Source organism: Drosophila suzukii (genome assembly GCF_043229965.1).
Source record: "Drosophila suzukii chromosome 2 unlocalized genomic scaffold, CBGP_Dsuzu_IsoJpt1.0 scf_2c, whole genome shotgun sequence".
Taxonomy (NCBI): Eukaryota; Metazoa; Arthropoda; class Insecta; order Diptera; family Drosophilidae; genus Drosophila; species Drosophila suzukii.
In genome coordinates, this window is record NW_027255896.1 from 13,104,017 (window position 1) to 13,131,807 (window position 27,791).

The 27,791-nt window shown below is 40.6% G+C and overlaps 1 protein-coding gene across 2 annotated transcripts in view; it reads left to right on the top strand.

Moving 5' to 3' along the window:
* The window catches only part of uex (metal transporter uex), a 202,432-nt gene that overhangs the window by 71,914 nt on the left and 102,727 nt on the right, over positions 1 to 27,791 (top strand). For both annotated transcript variants that reach the window (XM_065868714.2, XM_017087218.4), the window contains exons 2-4: positions 365 to 698; positions 22,291 to 22,479; positions 22,530 to 22,745. In XM_065868714.2, the coding sequence (XP_065724786.2) occupies positions 365 to 698; positions 22,291 to 22,479; positions 22,530 to 22,745 (739 nt within the window). The remainder of the gene's footprint in view (positions 1 to 364; positions 699 to 22,290; positions 22,480 to 22,529; positions 22,746 to 27,791) is intronic.

Sequence of the window (27,791 nt, forward strand, 5' to 3'; positions counted from 1 at the left end):
GGCCTTGAAGCGGAGTTAGATATTCCAACATCTACCTGCAAAACATATTTTTTTTAGTTATAATAAATAGGCACTAAATAAACCGAACAAAATGTTATTTTTTAGTTGTTTATGGGCCAAGATCATTATGAACAAACTAAAAGTGGCGATATTGATGGGGGGCAAATATTGCTCTGGTTACTTTAGTTTAACCAGTTTTATAACGAAACAAACATTAGTAATGATTGGTATTTATTTGTTGAACTCCTGAACTCGAATTTTTATGTCTAAGCCATGTCTATCTGAATCTAAAATAGCCCATAAAGTTGTACAACAACTATAAATAAACATTCTTAACAACTTAAGGAAATTCTCTTTATTACAGCTTACGTACACGGATGACGATATCGAATTCGTTTCGAATAGTGGGTATTCGTTTGGAAGCGGACACAGTAGAGACAAAAAACGGCATACCAAGTGTATTAATAGATAAGGAACAAACTTTTCGAGTTTTCGGTACCGGATTACAAAGTAATACCGAGATAACGTTTACCAACGAAAAAAATGATTATGGTGGCCCATGTCTAAAACCAGCTACTGATCTGTTCACCCCGATAGAAGTCGCCAGTGATGGGCTTTCAGCAATTTACTCTGTAAAATTTCCGTCATATATAAATGAATTTTATATATGTGCCAAAACTGCTGAGGAGGCAACAAATGTAAGTATTTAAGTTTACATAAATAAACAAGGGAGAACGCATTAGTCCAATATGTGGTCTAAAATGGCGATGCTTCAATGGACATGTGTGTCGTTAAAACTGCCTTTTAATTGTAATCACCTATTTTTTTTTAGCGTTATGAGAAAATTAGCCAAATGAGAGAATTTTAGAAAGCGGAATATATCGCAAATTGAGTAATCTTTTTGCTCTCGGTGTCTGTTCTGGTGTATGTTCATTTAATGATAAGTGTGCACATAGAATTCTACTTAACAGGTACAGTCTCCATACCCACATTAACTGTCCGTTTGCAACCTTTGTTAGCTATATCAAACTTGCCAGGGTTGAAGGTAAGCCAAGATCTTTTCAAAGAACGTAGGAGTTCCGTTCTTTTTTTTAAAGATTTTTTACAGTGCTATTGAAAACATGTCCTGCCAAATTATTACAAAATCGTTTGCAAGTTGCATGACATGATTTGTTTGTGTACATATTAAACAGATACGGGGATAAACATCCGGTCAAAAATTGGAAAACGTTAATATCCTATGATTACTTTTGGGAGGTTAGGTTAACACAGTTTCATGCACTTGACAAGTATACTATAGTAAGCACAACACATTGATGAATCTTCTTTTAATACAAAATTAATGACGTCACAACATGGAAGCAGACTTGTCTTTTTGATATGCATATGATTTTTAAGGTAGTGCTTCATTATCTTTAAAAAACAAGTCCAATCTCAAATCATAGAACTTACAGTTTTCGCCAAAACAGGTATAAGGGGGTATCTTTCAAAATTCTGGTCAATTGGAAGACCTTTATTCTTTTTAATGATATCTTTTAAAATCCTGGACATTTGTAAGAAATTTATCCTTCTTAGGAATTGGCATGATTTTTTACACATTTCTTTTTATATATACCAAGTTTTAATTAGGTTTGTTTATATAACATTTATTTGGGGTTTCGTCCAGACAGTTTTTTTAGATACTTCAGAAATATCCACGCAGCCTTTGCTCATATTTGACTGTTAGAAAATTCTTTGAAAAGATCCGTCGACTCTTCACACCACCAACATTTCGGAGACCTATCTTCCGCCACGACATATGTTACATCTTTTATCTCCTTTCGCATTTTTTCAGCTACATTTTAAATGTTTCTTGGTTAGTTTATTCTGTTCAGATGTTTTTTTTTGCCAATCTACATATGTATGGACATATGTAGATCTTCCATGGTTTTAAAAGTGATCGGATGGTAATGACTACCACCTATAAGGATCTTATGACCATTTCGCAGATAACAATTATTTTACAAAGGTCAAATGAAGTACAGAACCAGAATCGGTTCATATGTCTCTGCTACTTTTAACATAATCACCTAAAAGTTTTGATCTAGCGTTCAAGAAGTCCTCAGCAAAAATAACTTTATTAATCAAATGAAGGTTTCAAGTAAATTACCGAACATTACATAACAACCCTTCAATAATTTCATTTGGTATTGGAAAAGAATCGGTAAAAATTTAAAAGTAAATATTAAGAAAACTTGAGCTGCTAGGGACACAGGAGGTTGACTTCCAGTTTATTTGGCTAGTTGTTGTTTTACTAAAAATATAAGCCTCGAATGAAACCTCGTTTGCTAAAATTCAAGACTCTGTTTACCAAAAACAAGATTCTGGGGGACTTCTAAAAATCAAAATCTTCTTTATTTTATCTTTTAAACAGCTTGATTTAGGTTAGGTTAGGTTAGGGCGGCTGTCGGACTATAGTCCGACACACTTAGACCTCAATGGGTCCATTGTGTTACCGCATGATCTCGTTTTTTCCTTCTCCAGGGTCCCGTTTCTAGTAGTTTCAGCCTGTGTTAAGCTGATCAGCATGTCTTCCACCCGGAAGATTTAATAAAGGCACTTATGTTTTTGAGATTAATCTCTGATATTTCGGTAAGATCGTCGATGAACGGGCTTCTTAAGTGTTTCAGTCTGAGTCTGCATAGGGCTGGGCAGAAGCAGAGAAGGTGTTCTACCGTTTCCACTTCTTCCTCATCCCTACAGCTGTTGCAGAAATCATTTTGCGGGGCTTTTAGCCTGCCGGCATGTGCGCCAACAAGCCAGTGGCCTGTAAGAGCTCGAATCAACTCTGTGCGGCTGAGTTTGAGTAACTCCGAGGTTTTTTTGTTGTTTATCACAGGCCATGTCTGGTGAGAGATGCGACACTGTGGTGCGTTTTGCCAATGGGTGTTGGCTAGTGTGTTGAAGTGGTTTTTTATGTTTAGCTTGCAAGTAGCCATGGGCATACCGACATTTTCCTCTCCTGGTAGGAGAGGCTTGGTGGTGCCCTGCCTGGCTAATTCGTCCGCTATGCAGTTGCCTACGATGTCCCGGTGACCCGGAACCCATATTAGGCTGATAGTAAACTGATTTGCCATCTCGTGGAGAGATCTGCGACAGTCTGCTATTGTACGGGAGTTGGTGTTTGTCGAGTAGATCGACTTAATAGCCGCTTGGCTGTCACTATATATGTTTAGGTGTCCTCTCTGGAGGCTAAAGTTCCCTAAACAGGTTAGTGCTTCTTTTATAGCGTGGACCTCCGCCTGAAAGACGCTACAGTGGTCCGGGAGCCTGAATGACTTCCTGATATCTAATTGTTCGGAGTATACACCTCTGCCAACGTGTCCTTCTATTTTGGAGCCATCTGTATAGAAACAGATTGCGTCCGTCGTGCCCGGTCGGCCCTGTTCCCATTCATCTCTATCAGGAATCAGGGCCTCAAAGGGTGTGTGACTATATTCAAGGGATTTGCATAGATCCGTGATCTTCGGAATCGATTTATCATGCTGGAGAATTTAAGCATGGCCATAAAATTGTGCTTTCCACTGCCCCGTTTCCTTCAGTCGAATAGCTGCCGATTTGGCCCTTTCCATGCCTGCTAAGTCCAGGCTAGGGAGGTTCAAGATCGCATTCAGCGCTTCATTCGGTGTGGTTCGAAGGGCTCCACTAATACACAAAGCCGCCATTCGCTGTACTTTGTTTAGAGGAGTCAGTATGCATTGTTTGTGCAAGGCCGTCCACCACAGAGCCACTCCGTACAGTAGGATTGGCTTGACTACCGCTGTGTATATTCAAGTAACTATTCTTGGGGACATGCCCCATCTTAGCCCGATTGCTTTTTTACAGGAGTAAAGTGCAATGGTCGCTTTTTTGGTTCTCTCTTGGTTGTTTAAGCCCCATTTGAGGCGTTTATCTAGTACTAACCCCAAGTACCTGGCGTGATCGCTAAAGGAGAGATTACAATTGCTTAAAATGGGTGGGTTAAGTTGAGGAATTTTGTAACTATTCGTAAATAGAACAAGTTCCGTTTTTGAGGGATTTACCCCAAGTCCGAACTCTATCGTTCATTCCGATAGTATTTTAAGTTTAGCGGTCATAAGATCGCAAAGTGTTTGTGGATATTTTCCATTAAAGATGATGGCGACGTCGTCTGCGTATGCCACGACCTTACAACCTCCTCCCTCCAGAATCCGCAGTAGTTTATTTACTGCGATATTCCACAAGAGGGGTGATAGTACACCTCCTTGCGGGGTGCCTCTGTTCACTAGTCTAGTCTGGGTTGAGGTCCCTAGTGTGGCTGTGACCATTCTGCTTATCAGCAATTTATGGATTAGCCTCACCATTGGCGGCTCAACACCTAGTTCTGTGAGAGATTCTGTTATAGCAGTGGGAAGTACGTTATTGAAGGGTCCATATATATCCAGGAAGGCGATCAGTGTGTATTCCTTGATGTTGAGTGATTTCTCGATGCTGCTTACCACCAAGTGTAGCGCCGATTCTGCTTCTGTGTGCTTCTGATATTTGTGTCGGGTCTACGGTGGCCCTTATGTGTAGGCTTATCATTCTTTCAAAGCTCTTAAGCAGGAATGATGTTAGGCTTATTGGCCTAAAATCCTTTGCTGTGGTGTGAGTTGCCTTCCCTGCCTTGGGAATGAAAACCACCTTTGATTCTTGCCACGCTGTTGGTAGTTCTCCTACCGCTAGGATGGATTGGACGATTTCTTTCAACCAGTTTATGGCTATTTGTCCTGCTTGTTGGATATGAGCCGGTGTTATCCCGTCCGGTCCCGGCGATTTGTATGGTTTGAAACTATGAATGGACCATTTCATGTTGCGGTCTGATAGGAGTGGATCTAATTCGATTCCCTCTCCTACTCCTCTTTCAGGAGGATGACCTGCTTGTTGGCTCCCCGGGAAGTGAGCGTCTAGAAGCAGGTCCAAGGACTCTTTACTGGAGTCTGACCATGATCCATTTGCTTTTTGAAGATAGCCTAAAGGCGCGGCTGTCTTAGAGAGTATTTTCCTTAGCCTTGCGGCATCAGTTGTTTTTTCTATGTCAGAGCAGAAGGTCTGCCATGCCGTTCGTTTTGCTCTTCTAATGGCCTTTTTGTAGGAGGCTAGTTCATACTTGTAGTTCAGCCAATTAGTGTCCTCATTTCCCGCCTTTGCTCTGTTAAACAGGCATCTGCAGTTGGTTCTGAGGATAGATAGTTGTTGGGTCCACCAGGGGGGTTTTTTCCTTCCTCTTGGTTTCTCTGTGGGGCATGCCACTTTGAAGGCAGTGTTGAATGCCTCTGTGAATTTGTATACTGTTTCGTCCAGCTCATGTGGGTTTGTGATGCTTTCTGACGGTTCCATTAGGAGGATATTTGTCAGAACTTCTTTGTACCTGTGCCAGTCGGCTCGTCTGGGGTTAGCGAAGCTGACCGGCAAGGGCGAATCAAGGGACAATACAGTTTCTATGAATCTATGGTCCGAAAAGGAGTGCTCGTCAGAGACTGCCTACTTTTTGACTGCGCCTACGAGTGAATGTGATACCAAAGTTAGATCTATGATCGTTTGGCAAGCTTTAGTTATGAAAGTAGGAACATTACCCCTATTGCATAAGAATAAGTTCGAATTTAGAATAAAATCAAAAAGAGACTTACCTCTGTCGTTGTTGTTTGGGCAACCCCACTGGGTGTGATGGACGTTGGCGTCACAGCCTATTACCAAAGCTTTCTTGAGCTTTTCGCATTCCTCTGCCAGTCCTCTGACCAGCGCATCTGGGGGGTTTTCCTTCTCGCCAAGTAGGCCGATAGAACCCTTATAGAGCCACTTTGCAGCTCCAGGCTTACTGCGGTGTTGTCTCCGTTGCTGTAATTGCGAAGTAGAAATATACTAAGATGCCTTTTGGCTAATATGCAGGTTCGAATTTTACCTTCTTTGGGGTCAAGCATAAGCTTGTATTCCTTTGTTCCTAGTCCAGCAACCTTGCCTCCTACTACCCAAGGTTCCTGTACGAGGACTAGGTCGGCTCCGCCTTCGGTCAGGCGAAGCAGAAGTGCAGCAGACGCTGCTTTACTGTGGTGAAGGTTTATTTGTAGAAGTCTTAGTGACATCTACAGCTTCAACCTCCACCGCAGTGACGTCGTCCTCCTCTGTGTCGCTGAGGTCTACGTCCTCGATTGCCGGTCCGAGCGCTCGCATCTCTCTGCTTAGCGACGAATCGGTAGAGTAGCCGTCCTTCGGCCCACCAGGTGCCTCCAACTCCTCAGCAAGCACCTGCTCGGCTGGGTTGCCGGCAGAGCTGCTAGCGCCGTTAGAGTCGCCCTTATACACCTTGATGTGTATCGCACTGATCCCGAAGTTCAGCACTCCTCGAGCAGTCTCGATCGGAGCAAAACCGCCTGGTTGACATCCCCTTCATACTCCTCCACCTTGACGACTTTCCAGTCCTTCGTGGGGAGGTGCGGGTTGCATTCTTGCAACATGAAAAGGATGTCCTCCGGCGCCTTGATCGCTGCTGGAAGCCAGATCCTGGCTCGGGGTCTACTGGGGACATCGCACCAGTCAAGCGCAACGATGTTCGCCCCTTCGTATAACTCGTCGAGCTTGCTCGTCGCCTGTTTATACATGTCAGCCGACCGCTGACTGTCGCAGGCCACCACCTTGACGGTGCCCTGGTACCAGCCCGCGTCCATGCAGCAGGGCGAGGTGCCTGGCTTCTCTCGTACCATGCGCAGGCAAATAAGGGAAAGGTGGGACTCCACTGCCTTTCACTTGTTCCTGGGGATCCTGCCCTCCGGATTTCCCCTGTCAATCAGGCCGAGTAGTACACGGTTCTTCGTGATTTCGGCGAAGAGACCGATGGCTGGATCTTAGATCTCTTCGCCGATGGCCCGGGTAGTTCGAGGGATCGCTGCCTTTTCACCTGAGTCATTTCTTGAGTGGGCTTTTCCTGCCCGTAGTTTGGAAGCACCTTCCTTGCCCACTCTACCTTCCTTAGCCATTCAGGCGAAGGTGTGGCAACGGTGCTCCTAGCGTGTGAGCGCAGAGTCTGGGCTGCAGTCCGCCTTTCTGCGTATGTGTATTTAGCACCAGCGGGCGGTCCGAGCGCCTTGGCAGTGCCTACCGCTGCTTTCGGCGCAGATGCGCACGTGGCGGAGGCGTTTGCGGCTGGCTTTCTGCCACCCATCATCCCCATTTTGGGATGCGGCCCTTTCTGGACCGTGCTGGTATGGAAGGTGGAACCAGTGTTCATCTTATCCATGCGTTTTTTAAGAGTACCCGTCTCTGTGTTTTTTGTTGTGTTTTCTGTTTTCTTCATATGCTCCATAGTTTGGTCCCACGAGTTGCGGAGAAGGGGAAAAGTCCGCCCGGACAGAGATCCGCGATGCCCGGGTAAGGCGATAGTTAGAACAGGGGGTCGTCATGTCCCTGAGCACACCGTTTGAGACTGGGCTAGTTTTGATGCGGGCCCCCAGCCAGTATTACACCGTAGTCCGGCCCGGAGTGAGATGTTGTTTGGGAGGGGAGTTGGGTAGGTGTTGTGTTGGGAGTGGGTTTGTGTAAAGCAACTATTTAGATGCGGCTGAACAACTCGCATCGTCGGTATTGCTTCGTTGCAAAATACCCGCTGGCTGTCCGTGACTGTTTATTTACTGGGGTTTCCGTCCACGATTCCGTGTTTGACTTATCCCACCAGCTTATTCACAGTTGGCCTCGAGAGAGATCGTCCGCTATCCGCAACCTGCGACCCGCTCGGTTGCCCCAGCTAGGCGACTTTGGAACCATCTCACAAGTTTCTCAGCCGAGAACAGCTTGATTTATGAAACTTCAGTTTTACGATTTTTGGAGAAACCAGCTATTTTAGCGAAAACGGCTATAAATGTAAAATTTAATTCTAATTTTCTATGTATTTCTGATAATTAAGCATCATTGTATTGCATTAGACCTAAGAACAAATGTTTCCAAATTTAAATCTGTATATCAATCGTGACTAGCGCAGTAATTTTAAAGTTTTACACTTTTTAGTGTTAGGAAGCCTTAGACAATAAATACAAAATACAAACAAGGAAGAACGCTATAGTCGAGTACCTCGACTATCAGATACCCGTTACTCAGCTAATGGGACCAAAGGGAAATGGAGATTTACAAGTAGCAAAGCGAGATTGAAATGCGCCACCTACCGGCGGTAGACAGATTTAAGCGTTGTGGACGTTAGAGTGGGCGTGGCAAATTTTTTTTTAATCAATCGATAGGTATTGACGAGAACAATACATTTCAGTTAAAATTTTTTTTCTAGCATCAAAACTGTAGGAGCCACAGCTTTGGGCGGTTTGTGGGCGTTAGAGTGGGCGTGGCACTCTACTGAAACAAAATTGCGCTGCGTAAGAAGCTCAGGAATCTGCACGCCAAATCTCAATAGCCTAGCTCCCATAGTTTCCGAGATCTCAGCGTTCATCCGGACAGACAGACGGACAGACGGACATGGCTAGATCGACTCGGCTAGTGATCCTGATCAAGAATATATATACTTTATGGGGTCGGAAACGCTTCCTTCTGCCTGTTACATACTTTCCGACGAATCTAGTATACCCTTTTACTGTACGAGTAACAGGTATAAAAATACAATTTGCCCTGTTTAAGTGATTAGGGTAGCTAGAGTTAGACCAAGAAACAGAACTATAAGTAGAATGGAAGAATTCAGAAAAAAAATCTGCAATTTCGGGATCCGTAGATGCCCCAATAGAGTTTAATTGTACCGATGATGGCAGTGCTGAAGACTTTCGCTTAGCGTTAACAAAGTTAAAAAACTGCCTCGGATTCTTTGAAAATTCAAATTTACATCGGTTCAAATACATGGAATTGCAATGACTGTGGAGTACATTAAAATTAGTACGATCCACCACATATCTTGAAAAATCGGATGGCCTACCCGACTTTTTGCACTTTTTATAGAAGTTTCTTTTAAGATTTCTACGTCCCTGTAGCTCATTGGTAAACATAGAAGGCTTGCCTAACTTTGGAGGAAGACTATCAGGAACACATTCACTAAGAAAAGAATTAAGAACACTTGAAAATAGTACCGTAGCTCTTTCAATATCCAAGCAATTATAAAAATGTATCCAATTATATTGAGAAAACATGTTGTTGAGTTTATTATAGTCACATTTACGAAAGCATCTTCTCGTAGTTGGAGAAAGGTAAAGAGAGAGGGTATCAACGCAGGGCAGACAAATTGTAAGTTACAATGTGCGATGATATCGGTCTTCTGGCAGAACAAGTGGGTCAATTCTAGATACCGTGGCTTCAGACGGATCTAAAACAAATACAAGATCTAATTGTATGTTTAGTGAATTTCGTATAAAGCATATTTGCTGTAATGATATTTCTAACAGACTGTCAACGAAGTCACGGCCAGATAATGGTGTAGAGACAAGTGAGTCAGTGGAAGGGGACCAAGAAATGTCAGGGAGATTACATAGAACACTTTTATTGCAGAAAACTGGTGCTCATAATACTTGTATACATTTATCTGACTTGGTTTTCCACAAATCTTTGCTCTGGCACTGCTAAAACGAAAATAAATTGAATCAGGGACAAATTACGCGAATTCTTAACAATGCTACTACATTAGCTGCGATAGCAGCGACCATATACATAGGAATGTATATGCTCAATCTCTCTGTTAGATATCTATTCATTTATCATAGTTTAAGTTAAGAATAAAACCTAAAAAAGCCATCTGGTGAGCGTCATTCTTGGGAGGGGAACAAACGGTCTTTCGAGAGGCCAACAAGTAATATACAAATTTCTGTCCCGAGCTTTGACCACGGAGAGGTATTCCTCCTTTCCGAAACAGGTTCGTTACTGTGATATTTATTTGTTTTGAGTGAGTAGATGTGTTGGGAATTTTTTCTTTTTTAATTTCAACCAACAAGTTGAGCTCAGTTTGTAACTTTTAAGCCGTCGACCATGCGGGTGCCGCGGTTTTTGTGTAGAGTATCCATCTCATATGCGTTATTCCTTGCTTTAATTTATTCACATCACTCTACTTACTCAGATTTTTAATTGTCGCCGCTGCGTCCTTGCTTGTTTGGAATCCAGAGTGGATGCTGATTATATTCTTTCGTTACTTCCAGTGTCACGGTCGCCATGTTGAGAAAGCTTATGGAAGTCCTTCGTTAGCTTCTCGGTAGAGGTCCAGACAATAAATTAACACAGTGTTTATGGTTGACCAGCTTGTCAGAATATGTATGTATGTACTTGCATTCAGAATTGAGAGTGATTCTTGAAGCTTAAAAGCTCGCGGCTGCGCAGCCTCCAAAATATCGGCAGCTGCCATATTCATTGGAATGTCTATGCTCATACATACATAAGGCTGGTGACAGCCAGAGCGCGAGAGAGGTTGTATATGCATGCATCGCTTGTGTGCGTTGTAAAGCGACGGGAATATGCTGACACTTGCACTTCCCATATGTCGGGCTTTATGGGCAGTTTATGTTTATGTAAGTAAACTGTAGCACAATGTTGGCATTGGTACAGTGGTTTCTCGCTGCAATGGATTGGTACTATCTTTTTGGATTCTCTGAAAAAATGCTCTCAGTAGGAGTTTTTGATAAAAGTGCTTAAAAAAGTGCTTGATTTTGGTCCAAAAACCCTATGCCCTTAATGGGCTTAAACTGGGATCAACGTCTTCTTCTGCCACCTTACCGTAGCAGACTGTAGTTTTTGGACTAACCAACCAATAACTTGTAATAGTGTTATATTCATTTACAATTTAATTAACGGCAAAATTGACTCTGCTTCACTTTAAAGTAATATGAAGTTAACTGTCCCCTAATATATTGCTATACTTCTTTTTTTTTGTAAATTATTGCCTTTCCTTTACGATATGAGACGGATATCTCATACAAGGTCGTTGCAAAGATTATTATTGATTTCTTATTAGTAATGCTAACAGGGTATATTTGCTTTAAACGAATGTTATAAATGAAATGAAAATCATAACTGAAGGCGCTACAGACTTTTGCTTTTTGTGAACGTTATCTGCATAATGTGGTCGGCAATTTTTACTCAGAAATTTGTAATAACTGGACACCTACCTGACGGGCTTAATGATCGCGATTTAATTACAACTCTGCTTTCTACACACACTCCTAGCCTATAATACCACCTAATCTATTTCGTCACCTAGTCTATACAGCCACCGAGCCTATTGCGCCAACTAGCCTATAGCGCCTCCAGCGCACAGTGGCTGGGCTTGTATGGAGCTGCGGTCAAAAATACTTCTGGCGGTGATATCGCTATGAAATTTTGCCCAAAATTTTATAAAAATGTTTTAAACATAAACTAAAAAAAATGGGGTACATCGAGTCTGATCTTGACAGCAATCTATTGCTTAAATCCCTGTTTGTGTCAACTCATTCTGATTCTCTCTCAATTTTTGTAATATTCTTATTTTTGGATTCGGCAGCTTCTTAAGACAAGAAACAAGCGCATGACTTATAATTTCGGTACTGATGGTACTTTGTGAACTGATGGTGGTAGGCAAAACCATGGGTACAATTTAATTACCATTCTTGCGGTGTCAAATAAAGTCAAGCAAAGTATCCGAATTTTCCCGCATTTTTTTTATAGCCAGATGCCGCATACCTAATTAAAATATTTTCAGACAATTTTGTATCGCTAAAAATGTAGTTCCACTACCTCCACTCCTCGTTTTAATCTAATACCATTTGAGTGCGGAAGTCTGCCTGAATTTGTGCTTACCTATTCTTAAAGGTTTTTTATCTTCTATGGTATAAATTCGCCAAGTTATTACTTGCTATCTATATGCCAAATGCAAGAAATATTCAAAAAACCTAATTATTATTGCATTGGAGCTTGTGAGCTTTTTTGTTTAAGTATTTTTCCAAATCATTAATTTCGCTTGGTTTTGCGTCAAATATGTAGCATTTACAATTGAATGTTTCACTTAGAGCACTACAGACTTGTCCATCAACAATGGTTAGCTGCAAATTATAATTATAATAATAGTTTTGGATAGTACTCAACATGTTTGGTCGTTTTGTCCGTTCAGAGGCCTCTATAAAATCTGTTTTCGGGTGTCCACGGTCAGAACTTTTGGATAATGATTAAGACACCTTTTGGGCACAGCTTAAGATAATTCTTTCGGTACCATTCATTCAATGAGATTGACATTGGAGAATGGACGGTTTCTTGCGTTTGCAATTTTCCAAAAACGTCAAAGTCCTTTTACATATGTAGTCAATTCGCTTTGATACTTCACTCAAGTCAACAATATAGCCATGTCTTATAATGTTTGCTTCTATATCCTCAATCAGTTTTCTTTCCCTTTCTGCGTTGCTTCCCTCTTCACTGCACCATAAACGTGCGAATACCCACTTATAAGAAACATCTATCAAAATTGAAAGAAAGGAAACAAACAAACAAAATAAAAACTAATAGTAGTTGAATATTTAGTGTTGGAAAATTATACACAATTACGAAAGACGAAGACAAAGAAACAGCACTACAAGTAAAAAGCCAAAAAAATGCGTTGTACGCCCAGTTTTGCCCATGAAAAAGCTATGACGGTATAAGTATTTTTACAACTGTAGGCACATCTGCAAATTTGTCCATCTAATTTTAACACATGTATACCTTAAAGCTAGTCAAACAAATTGGGGTTGCAACTAATTGTGGGCTTTTCACAAAAAGACGTTTACAAAATAGACACAAAACGTGTATTATTTATAATTTATGTAACAAGAACAATTTCACAAGTACGTATTTGATTAATATCTCGATTTACAGATAACACCTTTAACTTCAAAATCCATATTAAAGAGTAATAATAAACGAAATTTAAGAAAAAAATGCGCGCAGTATTGCTTGGCAACTAAACACGTGCTCACGACTTAAGTTCTATTTTTAGAAAGTCCCGATAGTTTTCCAGGATATAAATATGGTGTAGCACGAAAAAGCTTAAACATTCTAGAGAAAAATTGCTTATTGTTGATGCCACCACTGTGAAAATTTTAAAACATTGATTATTATTTGGTTATAAATTTTTTATTAGATGAAGAACAAAATCTCATTTACATCCTAACAAAATATTTAAAAATGTGGGCGCTAGACGGGCTTAGTGTTATGGTCTTTTGGGTGTTCGAGTGGGCGTGGCGCCCTGCTCAAACTTGCGGTGCGCAGGAAGCCCAAATCAATCTCATCCATTTTTATCCATGAGCTTCTGAAAGTAAGAAAGGTAGAATACAATGATTCTTCGCGCTTTTACGATCTGTACAGCTGACTTACAGACCTTAAAGATGTAAATTTTTCCAAAATATATCGAAGTAAAACTCTGATTTATTGATTTTAAATAAAACAAGAATGAAGCTAACTTTGGCAGTTCGAAGTTCATATACTCTTTTTAGCTTAGCATATCGTGCAATTGAAATTCCACTTATATTACAGAAACAGTATATTGCTATTTGTGGCCGATATAGTAGGCGTAAAACTCGAATGACACTACTTATTTTAAGCTAAGCAGTGCTGTATTTTTTTTATGGTATTTGTTGTATTAAGAAGCTCGAGATATAAAACTGTTCTTTTACGCCTCTTGAAAAAGGTAATTCAATGTGCATATCACGCTGCCTTTACTTAAATTTTATAAATACAATATATTTAAAGTAATAGATAATAGTTTTTTATCCCTTGAGATTCCTAAACTTTTTATATAAAACACTTTTTATCATAAAAATTATCGTTTGAAAGTTACTAAGTGATATAATTTGATTAATTTTTGTATCAAATCCTATTAATATCTTCATAAAGTATATTTTTGGGACTTTGTATTCCTGTCTTTTGTTGTGACAATTTGCGACAATTACATGTTGAACTGTATAAAAAGGAGAATGACAACGAGCAATTTTTGTCTGAGGCCAAAAAACCATCTACCAAAACGGTAAGAAAAACTGTCCTGAGCGACCTGTCCCGAGCGAAAAAGTTGAAAACTAAATTTAACAAGGAAGAACGCTATAGTCGAGTACCTCGACTATCAGATACCCGTTACTCAAAGGAAAATGGAGATATGCAAGCAGCAAAGCGAGATTAAAATGCGCCACCTACCGGCGGTAGACAGATTTAAGCGTTATGGGCGTTAGAGTGGGCGTGGCAAATTTATTTTTGGATCAATCGATAGGTATTGACGACACCAATACATTTCAGTTAAAATTTTTTATCTAGCATGAAAATTGTGGGCGTCACAGGTTTTCGCGGTTTGTGGGCGTTTAAGTGGGCGTGGCAAACTTTTTTTTAGGTCAATCGATAGTTATTGATGAGAACAATACATTTCAGTTAAAATTTTAGCATAAAAACTGTAGGAGTTACAGTTTCGGGCGGTTTGTGGGCGTTAAAGTGGGCGTGGCAGTCTACTGAAACAAACTTGCGCTGCGTAAGAAGCTCAGGAATCTTTACGCCAAATCTCAATAGCCTAGCCCTCATAGTTTCCGAGATCTCAGCGTTCATCCGGACAGACGGACATGGCTAGATCGACTCGGCTAGTGATCCTGATCAAGAATATATATACTTTATGGGGTCGGAAACGCTTCCTTCTGCCTGTTACATAGTTTCCGACGAATCTAGTATACCCTTTTACTCTACGAGTAACGGGTATAAAAATCTGTTATCAATTTCTGATTCAATCAAATCAATTTCACACTGTCACTATTTTAGAACGTTCTAGAAAAAACGGTTTAAAATATTGAATCAGAATTAGCTGAAACCAAGGGTTTCAGCATACGGTTATGTGGGCGGTAGACAGGTTTAAGCGTTATGGGCGTTAGACTGTGCGTGGCAAACTTTCTGGGTCAATCGATAGGTATTGACGAGACCTAATATATTTCAGTAAAAATTTTTTATCTTGCATGAAAATTGTGGGCGCCACAGGCTTGAGCGGTTTGTGGACGTTAGAGTGGGCGTGGCATATTCGCGTAACAAACTTGCGCTGCGTATAAGGCTACGGAATCTAGATCTGAGAACCCCATTCTCTATCTTTGATAGTTTTCGAGATATCCGCGTTCATATTAACGATTTTTTGAAGTTTGTGGGCGTTTAAGTGGGCGTGGAATTTTTTTTGGGTCAATCGATAGGTATTGATGAGAACAATACATTTCAGTTAAAATTTTTATTCTAGCATCAATACTGTAGGAGCCACAGTTTTGGGCGGCTTGTGCGCAGGAAACTGCATGCCTAATCCCTGTATTGTAGCTCTTATAGTTTCCGAGATCTCAGCGTTCATACGGATAGACGTATACGGCTAGATCGACTCGGCTAGTGATCCTGATCAAGAATATACATATGTCGGAGATGTATAAGAAGAAAGAAAATGTAAAAGAAACTGTAGAGCATTAAAAAAGAGAAAGAATAAAGAATAAAATAAACTAGTCACTAGGTTATTTGTGGTTCCTTTTATTTGCACAATTGCTGAGAGCGTGGATTGAGAACGAGAGAGAGTGTCGTCTCAGCCGAGTGTGGCGCGGTCATGGTCAAGGTCAAGGACTCTGAGAGAGAGAGAAGGACCAAAAAGGAATTGCAATTGAGAGAGAGAAAAGAAAGGAATTTGCAATTGGGTGAGGCAATACCCTTTGACGTGTGTCAGAAGAAGCCGGCAGAAGGAAGCCGACTTCACTTTGCATTTGAGATCTAAACGGAGAAGACGTTGACCGCGACTCACTGCGCATCTGCAACAAAAATGCAAGAAGGAGACCAGCAAATGTCTCAGCCCCTGACATCAGAAGTGGGATCGGCTCAGGCCCAGCGTGATAGGCGTGGCGATCTCTGTTGGAAGCACAAAATCTACGATTCATCGAAATACTAAAAACAATGCAGCAGCCTGCTTCAACAACAACAACTGGAAAATCATTGAGACTGCCAAAGTTTAATCCAGACGCGGCTGAAGCTGATGCCAGCGCGTGGTGCAAAACAGCCGACATGATTCTCACGGAGCACCCTCTGGAGGGCAGTGCGCTGGTGATGTCGCTGAGTGGAGCACTAGAAGGGAGCGCTTCCCAATGGCTTGCACAGATCAGCTATGCTGGTATTACCTGGCCACAATTCCAAGAGTTGTTTGTTCAGCGCTACGACGATTCTAAGACGCCGGCCGCCACCTTGTTGAACATTCTCAACGGACGGCCGAAAACGGGCGAGTGTTTGTCAGCGTACGGTAGCCGATTAGTGACGTCACTTTTGACAAAATGGAAGTCGATGGACATCGAGGGAATACATGTTTCTTTCGTGCTGGCACACACGTCACAAATCGACACTAGACTGCAGCGCTTACTGTTCACCACCAATATAACGAACAGAAATGAACTGCAGCAGCAGTTGAAGGCGTACGCATACAGCAAGCGAAGTGAGCATCTGGCTTCAGATCTTTCGATAGGCCCCGACAGGAAGAGATTCAAGGCACACACACCAATGAAGTCGCATTACTGTGGAATTTCTGGACACAAAATGCTGGAATGGCGTAAAAGGAAGGCAGAACAATCAAAACCAAATCAATCGTTTGGAAGACCACTGGCGGGTCGAGACAGGACTGGAGTGACTTGCTTTAAATGTGGAATCGTCAGTCATATTGCATCCGCATGTATGAAGGGAACAGCAGCATCGAGTAGCAGTAGGAACGAGAAGCGAGTAGATGTCTGTGCAGTGTTGGAGCCGAAAGGAATTTTATATCAATTTGGTGAGGCCTTTCCATTCTTTTTCGACTCGGGTGCCGAGTGCTCCTTAATAAAGGAAAAGTTAGCAGTCAAACTGGCCGAAAAAATATTTAATAATTTAGTCATTCTAAAAGGAATTGGAACAAATGTTGTACACTGTAATTTACAAATACTGTCCACCATACAATTTTGTCAATTTAATTTGGAAATCATGTTTAATGTAGTTATGGGCGAGCATTTGAAACATGACATAATGATTGGTCGTGAAATCTTGGCACTTGGCTTTGGCATAACGATGGATGTTGATAAATTTAATATTTTTAAAAGTAAACAAATTAATTCAATACATGATGAAACTATTACAAATTATGATAAGCTATTTGAAGAAAACTATGATTTAAGTGATAATGATAAGTCTAAATTGAAGAACATTGTTGACCAATACACTGAGCATTTTATTGTTGGAATACCGAGCAGACGTGTCACGACTGGAGAATTAGAAATTCGTTTATTAGATGCCAAAAAGACTGTGCAGAGACGTCCATATCGACTTGGCGTAGATGAAAAGGAATTAGTTAGAGATAAAATCAAAGAAATGTTGGCGGCTTATGTAATACGTCCAAGTAATTCTCCATTCGCGAGTCCAATTTTGTTAGTTAAGAAGAAAGATGGCAGTGATTGTTTGTGCATAGATTATAGAGAGCTAAATGCAAATACAGTGGCTGACAAATATCCTTTGCCTCTAATATCAGATCAAGTTAACAGATTGCGTGGGGGTAAATACTTCTCTTGTTTAGATATGGCTAGTGGGTTTTATCCGATTCCAATAGATGTAGGATCTATAGAGCGAACTGATTTTGTAACCCCTGAGGGCCAGTACGAGTTTCTGTCTATGCCATTTGGGCTGAAGAATGCCTCTTCAATTTTTCAGCGAGCTATAGCGCGAGCACTGGGTGACCTGGCGTACTCCTATGCAATTGTTTACATTGATGATGTAGTGATAGTAGCAAGGTCAAAAGAGGAAGCATTTGAAAGATTGACAGTTGTGCTAAAGGCTCTATCGGAAGCAGGATTTTCATTTAATATAAAAAAAATGCTCTTTTCTGAAAACTGAATACTTTAGCAAGTGTACATCGCCCCCAGAATCGAGGTATCATTCATACGAATTAGAAACCCTGGCAGTATACAACGCTGTAAAAAGTTTCCGACATTACCTTCACGGTCGAAAGTTTGTAATATTCACAGATTGTAATTCATTGAAAGCAAGTCGTGCTAAAGTAGAACTAACGACGAGAGTTCACCGTTGGTGGGCATATTTGCAATCATTTGATTTCACTGTAGAGTAACGCAAGGGAAATCGCATGGCTCACGTTGACTTTTTATCCAGAAATCCGATTGTCACTGAATGTGAGGCAACAAATAGAGGACCCGAAGCCCGCATCGACCTGACAGAGGTGACAGACAACTGGCTTGTAGCTGATCAGCAGCGTGATTCGTGTGTAAGCTGAGTGGTAAAAATGATACCAAGGAATATGTCATAGTACAAATAGACGCACCTTGTTCACCTATATCATACTTTGCATTTAGATGCAGAAAACTGTATTAAGGCTGTAAAATCAACAACATCACTTTTTGGGGTACCTAACCGTATCATAGCAGATCAAGGCAGGAGTTTCTCTTGTGGAAAATTTCGTAAGTTCTGTTCAATGCATAAAATAGAGTTACATTTGATAGCAACAGGAGCAAGTAGGGCCAATGGACACGTTGAAAGAGTCATGAGCACGATGAAGAGTATGTTGACAGCGGTAGAGATAGGTGAACGTTCCTGGCAGGATGCACTCAGTGAAGTACAGTTAGCCATGAATTGTACGACAAACAGGGTAACAAAGTATAGCCCATTAGAAATATTGATTGGAAGAGAGGCCAGGCCAATGGGCTTATTGCCAATAAATGAAGAAACTAAAATAGATTGTAAGCAAGCGAGGGCTCAGGCCAAAGAAAATATTGAAATAAATGCGAAATATGAAAAGAATCGAGTTGATAAGAAGAAAGCCAAGATTGTAAAACACAAGGTTGGGGATCATGTCTTGCTTAGAAGTGAAGAGCGGCATCAGACCAAATTGGATCCTAAGTTCAAACGACCTTTTGTGGTTGCCGAGTTGTTGGAAGGTGATCGATACCTGTTAAAATCTTAACTAGCAAGCGAACCTACAAGTATTCGCACGAGAGTTTGAGAAGGCTGCCGGACGAGCAAATCTCTGATGAGACTATTGAGGAAAGTGATAGCGGTGAAAAAGACACTCGTCGTGAGACATCAAACCCAGGGGCTAGATTTGATTAACAATAGTCATGCCTAGTATGGATGATATTGTGTGATGCAGTTTGGATCTGAGCAGATCGTGGCACTAAAGGTGCAAAGCGTCGCGTGGGGCGGCAAGAGCCTGTAACTGTGGTTTGATAACAAGGATAGCCAAATGGTCGGGTTTGCGCAGAAGAGTACGAGCTACTGAGAGAAAGTTGAACCAGGTTAAGCCGAAGACACAAGTGTGGAACCAGGAGTGTTCTGTCATGGTGTGTGGCGCGGTTGACTGGTGTGTCAAGCTTGATTTGACTCACAGTATGATGTGAAAAAGCGAGATAGCCTGCGAAACCGACATTTGATGACGCAATTTATAAAGTTGTGTGTGTAGACTATTTGTTAAGCTAAGAATGATGTTGAGAGATGGCCGTGTCAGAGATGTATAAGAAGAAAGAAAATGTAAAAGAATCTGTAGAGTATTACAAAAGAGAAAGAATAAAGAATAAAATAAACTAGTCACTAGGTTATTTGTGGTTCCTTTTATTTGCACAATTGCTGAGAGCGTGGATTGAGAACGAGAGAGAGTGTCGTCTCAGCCGAGTGTGGCGCGGTCATGGTCAAGGTCAAGGACTCTGAGAGAGAGAGAAGGACCAAAAAGGAATTGCAATTGAGAGAGAGAGAGAAAAGAAAGGAATTTGCAATTGGGCGAGGCAATACTCTTTGACGTGTGTCAGAAGAAGCCGGCAGAAGGAAGCCGGCAGAAGGAAGCCGACTTCACTTTGCTTTTGAGATCTAAACGGAGAAGACGTTGACCGCGACTCACTACGCATCTGCAACAAAAATGCAAGAAGGAGACCAGCAAATGTCTCAGCCCCTGACATATACTTTATAACGAATCTAGTATACCCTTTTACTCTACGAGTAACGGGTATAATAAAAGCATAGGGTGCCCAGGTGCCCCAATACTCGTAAGCTATAAAAGAATATTTAAGAACAAAGAACTACGGTGGTCAAAAAGTAAGGTGCATTTTTAATTTAAACTTTGCGGGCCTAACATTTCGGGCTATATTTACGCTTGTGTTTACCAAACGATGTGCATTTTTAAAGTTTTCGACCAAAAGCGCTCAGTTTCTTGCAAAAAAGTCGTCGCGTTGATGTGTGTGAAGCAATGCTTTCTGACTATCAGGACAAGCTCAAATGCATGATTACGGGAGATGAGACTTGGATTTATGCTTACGACCTTGAAACAACTGACCAATAAAGCGACTATCGTCCTAAAGGCGAGGCCAATAAAACGACTATCGTCCTAAAGGCGAGATCAGACCGAAAAGATCTCGTCAAATTGGTTCAAATTTCGATTTTCGTGGTGTGGTGGATCTATGAATTCCTTCCACCCGGCCAAACTGTTTATAAGGAATATTAACTGATCTTTATGCGTCGTTTGCGTGCGATACAAGCTGAATTGAAGAAGGCGCTGATGGCTATGTTGGGAAGGACCTATTTGCCATGTTTCGAGGATTGGAAAAAACCGTTGGCACAAGTTTATTTTGTCCGGAGAAGATTACTTTGAACGGGATGACATTGATTAAGAATAATAATTATACCCGTTACTCGTAGAGTAAAAGGGTATACTAGATTCGTCGGAAAGTATGTAACAGGCAGAAGGAAGCGTTTCCGACCCCATAAAGTATATATATTCTTGATCAGGATCACTAGCCGAGTCGCTCAGCCATGTCCGTCTGTCCGTCCGTCTGTCCGGATGAACGCTGAGATCTCGGAAACTATGAGAGCTAGGCTATTGAGATTTGGCGTGCAGATTCCTGAACTTCTTACGCAGCGCAAGTTTGTTTCAGTAGACTGCCACGCCCACTCTAACGCCCACAAACCGCCCAAAACTGTAACTCCTACAGCTTTGCTGCTAGATAGAAAATTTTAACTGAAATGTATTAGTCTTGTCAATACCTATCGATTTTGCTACGCCCACTCTAACGCCCACAAACCTCCAAAGAAAAAAGCTATGACGTCAGAGCCAGACAATGCGAAATGTTTTTACGCGTGTATGTGTGTATGTAAATAGTTGCCGGCCGAACTTAGCGGCAAAGAAAAAAGCGCTGCCGGCGCTCAGAGAGAGCAAAGTACGCGGCTAACTTATTCTATTGAATAATGAACCCTTTATCCATTTGTCCCATTGACGGGCAAAAACCTTTAAAGATCTGTACATCTTTATTTATCTCTTTCAAAGAATATGAATTAGCTTAATAAATACCTATAGATTGTCCCAAAAAAACTTTTCCGTTTTCAGTCCAATGCTCTCAAACCAAAGTAGTTAGGACAAGCCTTGACACTAGAGCCAGAAAACGACATACATATATACATATGTATTTATGCATGTGTGTGCACGTAAAAAATTGCAATCTAATATCCGCGGCAAATAGAATTCTTTCAAACAAAGCTATTCAACCAAATATTTTTAAATACAGAATGTGCCTTAAAATTGTGTATGTTTAGCAAGAATACACTAAATATAAATGTTTTTTGTCTATTTTATGTGTTGCTTTCTCATTCTTGGCGCTGGCTGAAACAAAAGCAGAGCCGAGAAATGAGAGCAAGGGAGAGAGAACAAAGTGCGCGGCTAACTTATTTTAAAGTTTGTTATCTGAGTAACGGGTATATGATAGTCGAGGTACTCGACTATAGCGTTCTTCCTTGTTTTTTTCTTTTTTTTTTTACTCCATGAAATTTTAAGTTATACATAAACATAACAAAAAAAGAAGTCATCGCCATATCTTTGCTTCTGTCAAATTGATTTATTTTTTTTATAAATCGTTTATAAATGGCATTTTATCGTGATAAAAATATGAAATCGTTTTGAGACCATAAAGAAAATCTCCATACGTTTTACAAAGAATCACTCTTGTACAAATTTGAAGACAATTATAATGCCTTTCGATCTGTGAGTTTCTATTAGACTTTCGCACCACATTTTCAATTCTGCGGCTATAAATAGAATTCTCTGCCCGCAGTCCAGCTGTGATTTGTCACTTCGTAGCATGCAGTCTACAAGGTTCCGGTTTTTTGAAAATTCTAAGCAACTTAAGATCTCGCAGTTCATTGAGGATAATTTTTTCGCGAAATTCGTCAGCGATACCAGTAGACATTACACATATTACCAAACATTAAATTTTTCTTTTGTTTGCCTCGTACGTTCAGGACCAAATACTAAATCTTCTTAAACGCCTTACGGTCAACTATATTTTATATTTTTAGATAAGCAAAGCTGCAACCACGACACCTTTGGAGCATCAAGGAAATTCCGACTGTTTAAAAATAAAAACACATGAACCATTACTACCTGTGTGGCTGGCCATTATTATAATTGTAACTTGCTTATGCTTCTCGGCCTTGTTCTCTGGGCTTAACTTGGGCTTAATGTCAATGGACCGCACAGAATTAAAGGTGATACAAATTAATTCAATTAAAGACCTTATTAAATCGTTAAGTTGTAGATACTGCGGAACACTGGCACGGAAAGAGAAAAAAAATATGCGTCAAAAATCGCACCTGTTCGAGATCAAGGTAATTATTTATTGTGCAGTATTCTGTTGGGTAATGTGTTGGTTAACTCAACCTTTACCATTCTGCTGGATGGTTTAACTTCTGGACTGTTTGCTGTTATATTTTCCACATTGGCCATCGTTCTCTTTGGTGAAATTACACCGCAGGTAAGTTTTAATTTGCGATAAATATAAGATAATTAATTGTATACCTAAACCTTTCAACCCCCACGTTTAACAGCTACCGCTGGGCGCTGCTTTTGCATCGGTTTCCTGCTTTTATAACCAATACTCATAGAGTATTCGTGATTATGAAAGTAACACGTAGAGGAAAGCGTTTCCGATCCCATAAATAATACTATATATATTATTGATCAAGATCATTAGCCGAGTCGATTGAGCCATTATCGCCTGTCCGTCTATCCGTGTGATCGCAGTCTTCACGAAAGCTATAAAAAGGTGGTTAGTTGGTACTTCAGGTGTATGCTCCGAAGCTTCGTATTTAGCGCAAGTTGGTTATCTGAATGTGCCACGCGCACTCTAACGCACACAATCGCGCACAACGCTTAGGTCTGTCTAGCACCCACACTTTTATAGATTTTGTAAAAGTATAAATGAGATTTTGTTTTGATTTTTAGAATCCATCTACCTATCCAAACGCGACCAAATTTGTATAGTTGGGGAGTTACAATGTTTCATATAGATTGTACTATGAACCCCATGTTAGCTTCAGTCGAGTGCTACGCCCACAAACTACCATAACTCTAAGTTACCGCTCATATTTTTGAAGCTAGAGAGTAAAAATTCTAAACTCAGATTCTACTAGCGACTAATAACCCCTGATTGCTTAAGCCGAGAGCCACGCCCACTCTAACGCCCACAAATCGCAAAAGATTTGAAAATTTTTTTTTTGAAATAAATTTTTTTGGTTTTTATACCCGTTACTCGTAGAGTAAAAGGGTATACTAGATTCGTCGGAAAGTATGTAACAGGCAGAAGGAAGCGTTTCCGACCCCATAAAGTATATATATTCTTGATCAGGTCACTAGCCGAGTCGATCTAGCCATGTCCGTCTGTCCGTCTGACCGTCTCTCCGTCTGTCCGTCTGTCCGTCTGACCGTCTGTCCGTCTGTCCGTCTGTCTGTCCGGATGAACGCTGAGATCTCGGAAACTATGAGAGCTAGGCTGTTGAGATTTGGCGTACAGATTCCTGAGCTTCTTACGCAGCGCAAGTTTGTTTCAGTAGACTGCCACGCCCACTATAACGCCCACAAACCGCCCAAAACTGTAACTCCTACAGTTTTGATGCTAGATAGAAAATTTTAACTGAAATGTATTGTTCTCATCAATACCTATCAATTGACTTAAAAAAAAGTTTGCCACGCCCACTTAAACGCCCACAAACCGCGAAAACCTGTGACGCCAACAATTTGCATGCTAGATAAAAAATTTTAACTGAAATGTATTGGTGTCGTCAATACCTATCAATTGATTTTAAAAAAAGTTTGCCACGCCCACTTAAACGCCCACAAACCGCGAAAACCTGTGACGCCCACAATTTGCATGCTAGATAACAAATTTTAACTGAAATGTATTGGTGTCGTCAATACCTATCGATTGATCCAAAAATAAATTTGCCACGCCCACTCTAACGCCCATAACGCTTAAATATGTCTACCGCCGGTAGGTGGCGCATTTTAATTTCGCTTTGCTGCTTGCATATCTCCATTTCCCTTTGAGTAACGGGTATCTTATAGACGAGGTACTCGACTATAGCGTTCTTCCTTGTTTTTTGTCAAAAGTTTATTAAATGGGCCCATAAGTTAATGAGTTGAATTGGTTAACTGAGTAACGGGTATCTAATATTTTGTTCTCATTGCGTTCGTTGTTGTCTAAAGCCATTGTTTCAGCCATTCTTGCTAACAGTGGGCAAAGCCTAGTCAAAATGGCGAAATATTGTGCAGTGGCATATTGAAAGGAACCTAGGCGATAGTCAACATAATGGGCAGTGAAAAGACGCAGACAAAAAGTCGGACGGTTCTTCTCGAATATCATTATACGAACTCTGACATGCAAAGTTTATATCATTTGATATCTGTGACTTGCAACGTGAACGGTTGTGTTTTTTTTATTTGCCTAAGACGGTTCAAATTAAAACTTGAATTACCCGGTACCAAAATTTATTATGCTTATGCTTATGCTCCTTCGCTTCGCGAGTGAATTTATTTTATTTCTTTTCACAATCTTAATAAATCCATTTACAATTTAAATTTTCTGTTCTGTTTTTTGTTTTTGTGATTTCTATTGCTTACTTTATGCCTTGTTTGCATGCGCATTAACTGCATTACGCTTCCACTCTCGCGCACACTCGCATTCTCTTTCTTAATTTTTTGTTTCCTGAATCGAAAGCTTAATCCAAGGGTGCCCAAAATTGCCTTACGGCAATGCCCTTACCAACACACTGAACACTGAAAAAAAAACTATTTTAATTCTTAAAATAATTTTTTTTTTACGTACAATTTATACAGTTGGTCCAAAAAAGCATAAATATTTATTTATTTTAGTAGTAGATATTTTTAATAAAGCTTCCAGATGATTGTAGGTTAAACGGCTTCAATGATTGGTTTTAATTATTTTAATGTAGAAAAACCACTTTCACAAATATATGTGCGTCCGAACACCGAATACATCCTCAGTATGCTACATCAAAGGACGGGTATTTTTATTTGATTTTACTGACATAAATCGAGCGAAATGCACGCGTCGCTGGTCAACAGTAAACTAATATCAAAAGCTTTTTCAAAAATTTAACTAAAGCAAGGGAGAACGAACGCTATAGTGAAGGTACTCGACTATCAGATACCCGTTACTCAGTTAAAGGGGCCAAAGGGAGATGGAAATATGCAAGCAGCAAAGCGAGATTGCAATGCGCAACCTACCCGCAATCTCAATATATGGTTATGTGGGCGGCAGACAGATTGCGTTATTGGCGTTAGAGTGGGCGCGGGAAACTTTTTTAAAAATTTGTTTCTAAAATTTTTTTGTGGGCTTTTTGTGGGCACTGTGTTGGGCGGTTTGTGGCCGTTAAAGTGGTCCTAGAAGGTATTGACGAGACTAATACATTTCAGTTAGAATTTTGTTTCTAACATGAAAATTGGGGGCGCCACATGTTTGGGGGGTTTGTGGGAGTTAGAGTAGGCGTGGCATATTGCTAGCCTTAAGTCTGGTCCCGCAGGCTTTCAAATTATGGATGGATACCCGCTATAACTCAACATTTAAGACCACCATTACAAGTTATACTTTAATCACACAGATCGCTTCAATGACCAAATTCCGCTTCAGCTACCCGTGCAGCGGAAAATTAGACCGCACACTCAAATCGATTCATTATTTTAGTGTTTTTATTCAGTATTTTTTACGAGTTAAGGGAATTTTTGTAATTAATTAATTTCGGGATTTTTTAAGGAAGTAAATTCATTTGGACTGCAAGCCGCGTTATAAGGAAATTATTGTTGGTGCAGCCCAATGAGCTACCCCCAGCACGGAACCCACAAATTGATCTCATCTTGAAAATAAATATTGCTATTCTTTTTTTTCAAGGAAATAACCAACCTTCAGCATATATCCTTTTTTGGCAAGACCTGGCACCTGTAACACCAAAACGTACATTATTTACCTAAAAAAAAGCCATTTGAAGGCGCACCCACCTGCCAAAGTTGTTGGTAAAAAAATTGATATAGTCTAAGAACCGTATGCGAGAAAGGTGTTATAAATACTTAAAAGGGTCCTAACTAGACCTAAAAGGGTTTTAACTTGTGAAAATTCGTGGCGTCACTGCTAGCTTACAATAGTCTCTATTCTATTTTCACTACGCTTGGTACATGTTACGTAGGCATATTAGTGCCCGAGTCCTGACAGGGACTTGGGCCGAGGAAGAGGCGTCCCATGTTCAGACACCATTTGCCGGCATAAGCTACGTTGTATTTCGGTCGTGGGATCTTGGTAAGCCTCTCTCCTGTCCATATCGAAAGTTATGTCATTGTTCTTGACCTACTCCACTCGTCAGCACACCCGCCTTGTTAGAGTTCTTGCACACCATGGTTTCGAATTCATTTTCACATCATAAATTTATTAGGTAACATATATCGGCTAATGCATATGGAATTAATTTAATTGACAATTATTTTGTTAGCGGAGAGTATCGAATTAACCACCTGTGAAGGTGCACACATCAGCAAAATGCCGACTATTCACGACTACAGACGTCGCTCAGAAAGCTCTTGCAATTGTACATACAAGGCTGATACTCTGATACTGAAAAAGTTTATAGTAGTCTATAAAACTGTAGGATACTGCACGAATATTTATTTATGTATGTTTATAAGAAAGGAACCGTTTTCCGACAAACTTACCCTCTCTTTAAATCCTGGGCGATGAGATCTAGACGCTCTGGATCCTGGGCTTTGGTAAATATTGTATTGGATGTGTATATATTAACGTATATACGTGCACCAAAATACGGCTGTTCTTAAGTATACCAATTCACTTAAACCAAAATATATAGATACACTATGCCAGAGGCATGCGACTTCTTTAACGGCTGGTGGAGAGACTCGCCTTTTCTAATTGTTCATCATGATTCGCACTTTGTCTATCGAATCGGTTGGTTTAAATGTATATTTAACTCATTTTGAATGCTTCCAATGTTTTTTGACTTTCACTTGTTCTCCAATTGTAGTACTTAAAGATTTTGGTCTTTGGTTACGCATAGGTTCACTTTACCTTTGATTGGCTCTATTAACACATTTATATTGCATCACTACTTTCTCCGAAGTATGTTATTGGTCACTATTCTTTAGAACGGATCGCTCCTACAGCTGAACAATTTTCAGGAACATGGGGATCACGGGTACTGCGGCTACAAACTGAGTAAGTCAGATGTCGTTCTTATTGTTGATCCTCTCCACATAAGATTCTTTTGAGCTACGATTTGTGTCCTCCTTAAGGACTGTTGGATATGGTGGCTGGTCCTGGTGGCAGAAGACTCTGTGGACCGACTACCCCAGGGAAAGTCTGATTCCCTCGGAGCTACCGGCTTGCTTCAGCAAGACACCGAAATGGATTCTCTCCCTTTCTCTTATTGTCTTAGGTCTTTTATACCAGACTAGAGCTTTTACTTGGCTGCCGGTATGGATCGGATTAACTAGGTGTTCC